Below are 5,063 nucleotides of genomic sequence, written 5' to 3' on the forward strand. Positions count from 1 at the left end.
CATACACTCATATATACACTTCATTCCACTTTCGATAGAATAGTCAACCAGATTTGGAAATATTTGATCTTCGAGGACAACGAAACGTCAATATTGGTGATTAACAATATTTGAATACACAAGTTTCTACCTTTCTTAGTAAGAATACTGGCTGCAAAAATCGATCAAGGCCTTCTGCACTCTGGTCTAATCGAAAATTGAAACAATGTTAGGTGCCTTGAAAAATTGGATTTCCCGGGCTGTTTATCGATACGAAGTCACTACGGCGTTGTACATGTTGGAACCCTGGGAGAAAGTTCTTTTCAGTATCCTTTTCAGTCTATATTTTGTTAACTTGTTTTGTCATATGATATGATCATGAATTCATGATGTGGTTTTCATATGATAGGTAAGGGTAGTAAAGGATCATTTTATTAATCCTTAACCATAGCGATGTAGATTCTACTGCAGTGTTATTGATTGGCATGTCAACATACTCCACCTATGTTTACTTACCACCATTTATGAACAATGTTTTGTTTGCTGTTGGCTTCTCATAAGAGCAATGAAGAAATCACTTTGGGGAACATTTTCATTTATGTGTTTACTGTATTAAATCAATGATTATAATTCTTTGATTCAAAAATACATCTGTAACTTATCATCAATACCTAATCCAAATGCAAGTCTACCATTACATTGTGCCCAGTTCTCTCCCAGACACACAGGTGGAATATTTATGACATCATCGTTTGTGGTTCCTGTTGTGTCAATGGTTTTGAGCAGTTCACATGTTTGAGCACTCCAAATTCTTACTTTTCCATCTTGTCCAGCTACAACATATTAAATAATTTATTAACATTTACATGTGGTTAAACTAAATGTAATTATTGGCATTTAAAGTTTTTCTTACAATAGAATGGCTTCATTTATTGTAAGAGTTAACAGTTCGGCCATATTCGCCTTCTTTAAAAGGATGAAGCATGTATGTTTTCGTGAAGATTTGAGTCAAGTGCTTAAGAAATGAAAATTTTGCTATTTGAATTTTATTTTCATTGACACAAAGTTATCATGTATATTTGCATTAACTACAGCCAGGCTATGTATTACTCGTGAACTGTTAATGGTATAAAATCCCACCAAATGTTTCCAGGAAACTGAAGATTATTTGAAAATTTGAGGCGATTCTATATACATGCAATGAAACATCACTGTTTGTGTAAACTGAACAATACAAAAACCTTAAGATCTCGTGAATGAAGAGCGATATGCACAAATTGTTTGAAAAAGTCAACAATCACTTTAAATGTTCTGTTCAATGATAATATATAAACAGCAAGATTTTTGTTTCACAAGAACTTAAAAGGTGGCTCAACGTGGTGGGTATTTTCAATCAAAAACCATGATTGCGAAATTAATCTTTATTAAAGAACCTCAAGTAAATCGTGAGTAAAATACAATTTAAAAGAGATTATTGCATAGTTCGCGGTTTATGGTAGCTATTCTGCGATAAAGGAATTATTTTTTATCGACTTACGGCTGAGCTTCAATTAGGTATGCATTCTTATGTGCAACACTTAAATGATTTAACCGATTTTTTCTATATCTGTGCATTATAAGAAGGGACTAAAAATGGTAGCATTATTGAATTGAACTGCTTAACGTTGAAAAGAACTGAAACGCTAAAAAAATGAGAAAAGAAGACAGGAAATCCGACCAAGACTCGCACAAACCCAAAACTTCAACCCTCCAGAAAAATGTACAAGTTTCGCATAACTTCTCCAACAAAGATTGAGACAGATGATGGTAATGGATGCAAATAAAGACTATTGAAAGAATCTAACATAAATGAAACACTTTTGAAACGTAAAAACATGACATTACGCCGACAAAAACTTCGGCCAAGACTCACAAAAACCCAAAACTGTAACCCTCAACAAAAATACACGAGTTTCGTACTATTCTGTAAAAAAGGATGGTATTGAGGATAGCAATATCTAACAGATGCAATTAGATTTTCCGAAGAATATAACTTAAGTAGTATCTGTTTTGAACGCTACAAAAATGACGCCGACGCGAAATCCGGCCAAGACTCAGAAAATCTGGGAGCTTCACATAAGTCCTCTAGCGGGGATGATATCGATGACAGAAATACCTACCGGATGCAAGTAGATTTTCGTAAGAATCTAACACAAATGGAATCTGTTTTGATTCATTGACATTTCCGGAGTATTTCTTCACAGGATTAGTAACACGGACATCCCACATTTGAATCTACAAAGATAAAAAATTCGTAGTAGATTTTCATCAAAGGTAAACAACCTTAAAAGGGTTTTTTTGTACACTATCTTTTATGACAAAAGGTTTTTATGACAGAGGATTATGGATAGAAACAAATGCACTTTATAATCTTCTCAATAGATGCAAGTTCTCAGTCACAGCAATAACACTTTCTGGATGTATCTTTTAACGCTTAAGTATTTGTAATTTGCATTTGAAAAATACGTTTTTACCTAGATTGCATTCCATGTAAGAATACGCCAACGATCTTCGATGATGTATTTTAATTTTACAAAGTAATTTATGATGAATATGGGGTGTATAGTTTATATGAATGAAATCTGGGTTTTCATCGAGCAATGAAAAAAAAACACTTTAAGTGCTCAGTAGGTGTTCCATATAAACAAATCCAACTAATCCTTTAAATTAAAGTATTAAAATATTAAAAGGTTGCCAAGTTCAAACTAAACTCATGCTAATTTTACAGTCTCGCCAAATGTTTTTATAAACATATTGAGTTTAGAAAAGTAAACACTTATGATCTCACAATCAAAACATCTCTAGACAAAAAAATTCTACTACTAAAATGCCATACTAACCAATCCATTAATATTGCTTGCCATCAAATAATTTTCGTCTGTCATGACTTTTATTGATGTAACGGCAGTTGGTGAGGTTCTTTGTGAAACAAAAAACGATTTCTTCTGGTTCTTGTCTCCTGCTCTTATATCGACACACATAATGTAACCATTGCGACATCCTAAATAACCTAGGGAGGTCTGAAAAATAGTAAAAAACATGAACAAAAATGTTGGTTTTAAAGTAGTGGATAAAAAAACAGTCAAAGCTCACCATCTTAGAAAACCCTAAACACAAAACATCACTGGATGATTTTATATTAAATACAGTGCATTTCTTTTCAGAGTCCACCAATCTAGCTTCCTTGCTTCCAGCTGTAGAACAAATGGTTTTTAAACAATGTAGGGAGATTGGCATGCTTTATTTCTTTGAAAACTACTATTATTGATCTGTCATACCTATGCCAATAAAAGAAGAAAAGAAAGGATTCCTACACCAGGTGCTATACCAGGCAGTACCATGTGATAGAGGATAACTGGTCAATTCACCTAGGTTTACATTGATATGGACATAAAATCAAAACTATAGCTTTTTTATCAATACAACTACAAATGAAAGTGATCAGTAATTTATAAGAAACAAAATAAAGTAACTCACACGATTGTAAAGACTCGTTAAATTTACAAACAATTGCACTGCCTTTGGATGATGAGCAACCCAGACTATTTAGTCTTAAGACAAGTCAAGAAAATTCAAGACAATGATATAAACACTTTTTAAAAAATGTTAGTGTGGGTAATTTTTTTAAAGGATACAAAAAGTAATTTTTAAAATTACAATGAGGACTCCATTCAATATGTGTTGCCTGAAGAATGAGAAAGTTACAAACACTTTCATAAAAAATTTAGCATTTAGAAATATTTCATCAGCTAAATTGTGTACCTCACTGCAAACTATTGAAGCATTAATTGTAGGTTTAATGAACTTTTTGCAATCATACTTGATATCATGGATTTGAACCCTATATCAATCACATAATAAAATTAAGAATACCAAACATAGGTCAAAATAGCAGAAATACTCAAGCAACATACGTAGTGCAGCCAAGACAAGAAAGTTTTGATATTGTAGCAAGCTTTCCATAATACTCTGATAACTGACAAGTGACAACCAAATATAAATAAAAGTGTCATAATTTTTTAACGTTTCATAAAACATTTACAGACTTACAGCCATGTTTGTCAGAGTTTTTTTAAATCTTGGATCAGGATGAGGTGAATATAATTCAACTGATTTTCTTTCAAAAACATTCCTTGCCCAATCTTCCATGTTCAAACTATAAAGATTATTTCAGTGAATTTTTTTCACTGAATAAAGTTACCTGAAGAAGTAATTCACTATTTACCGTTTCATAGCGTTGTTGTAAGGAAAATAATGTCGTTTGATCAAATTCCGTAAGCTTGATCCATTCTGAAAAACGTATATCTAATCAAAATTTTCACAGTACGGTTTAGTCTACACCGACCACCGTGTGACAGTCCACAGTCGACAAAAATCACTAAAACATAGCAATAACCATTGTAAAGAACAGCAAATTTAATTCACCTTATGCTTCGTACTTCTTTCAACTTTCTCAACAGATATCTTGTTTAAAAAGCAGGCAGGATCTGAACCATTTGGTATTTTAAAATATCGCTTCTTCACTGGATCAAAACATATCCAGCACGCCTTAACACTATTTAATGAATTTTTATAGGATTATAAATTTTCAAATAGAAGTTTTCAAATAGGTACACTGAACTATACACCTTCTGAATTTGAGTATGCACTTTCGTCGCCGGTTGAGTTTTCAACGTCATTAAAATTTCTCTTTAAACTATTACGAGGACAATTTCGACGTCTACGAGTTTGTCTATAACGGGATCTTGCGTTGCTTGATTTAATTACAGATTCTTTCATTGTTGCGTGCTGGAAATGTCTATCGTCCATAGGTTTTATACGATTTTACTTCAATATTTCATAAATTAATGTTCAAATCATCCGCCATATTACATGGAAATAAATCCCGAGGTTTCATTCTCCGTAGGGTTATTGAGCCCCGTGTATAAACACTTGTTATAATTTTGATCATTCCTATTGGCTGATGTTTGCATTTCCGTTACGCAATGTCTTGCAGGGTATAAAATGCTTGCTAGTAACTCGATTTTGGTTATTGGTGACAAGCA

General features: G+C 32.7%; 1 protein-coding gene and 1 long non-coding RNA gene across 3 annotated transcripts; one reads left to right on the forward strand and one right to left on the reverse strand.

Moving 5' to 3' along the window:
• Positions 1 to 18: 18 nt before the first annotated feature.
• On the forward strand, positions 19 to 625 carry LOC124443215. The gene is made up of 2 exons (XR_006947541.1): positions 19 to 305; positions 439 to 625. It is a non-coding gene; the product is annotated as an uncharacterized LOC124443215 (long non-coding RNA).
• On the reverse strand, positions 558 to 4,877 carry LOC124443211 (DDB1- and CUL4-associated factor 4-like protein 1). 2 transcript variants are annotated; one of them, XM_046993747.1, is made up of 13 exons: positions 4,647 to 4,877; positions 4,444 to 4,573; positions 4,244 to 4,308; positions 4,069 to 4,174; positions 3,933 to 3,994; positions 3,781 to 3,859; positions 3,654 to 3,703; positions 3,496 to 3,569; positions 3,297 to 3,386; positions 3,112 to 3,212; positions 2,859 to 3,038; positions 2,139 to 2,253; positions 558 to 812 (listed from the first exon to the last, which is right to left on the reverse strand). In XM_046993747.1, exons 3-13 carry the CDS (start codon positions 4,249 to 4,251, stop codon positions 619 to 621), a joined length of 1,059 nt encoding a protein of 352 aa, XP_046849703.1. In that variant the 5' UTR covers positions 4,252 to 4,308; positions 4,444 to 4,573; positions 4,647 to 4,877; the 3' UTR covers positions 558 to 618. The 2 variants fall into 2 exon arrangements, with proteins under 2 accessions (XP_046849703.1, XP_046849704.1); XM_046993748.1 differs by having other exon boundaries at positions 4,244 to 4,323.
• Positions 4,878 to 5,063: the final 186 nt, after the last annotated feature.

This window comes from Xenia sp. Carnegie-2017, unplaced genomic scaffold, assembly GCF_021976095.1.
Source record: "Xenia sp. Carnegie-2017 unplaced genomic scaffold, XeniaSp_v1 HiC_scaffold_20, whole genome shotgun sequence".
Taxonomy (NCBI): Eukaryota; Metazoa; Cnidaria; class Anthozoa; order Malacalcyonacea; family Xeniidae; genus Xenia; species Xenia sp. Carnegie-2017.

Bases quoted from the DNA above. Each gene is read 5' to 3' on its own strand.
- LOC124443211 (XM_046993747.1), bottom strand. The intron at 3,995-4,068 runs GTAAGTCTGTAA...GTCACTTGTCAG, and splicing joins AAACTCTGACAAACATGGCT to TTATCAGAGTATTATGGAAA. The intron at 3,860-3,932 runs GTATGTTGCTTG...TGATTGATATAG, and splicing joins TCTTGTCTTGGCTGCACTAC to GGTTCAAATCCATGATATCA.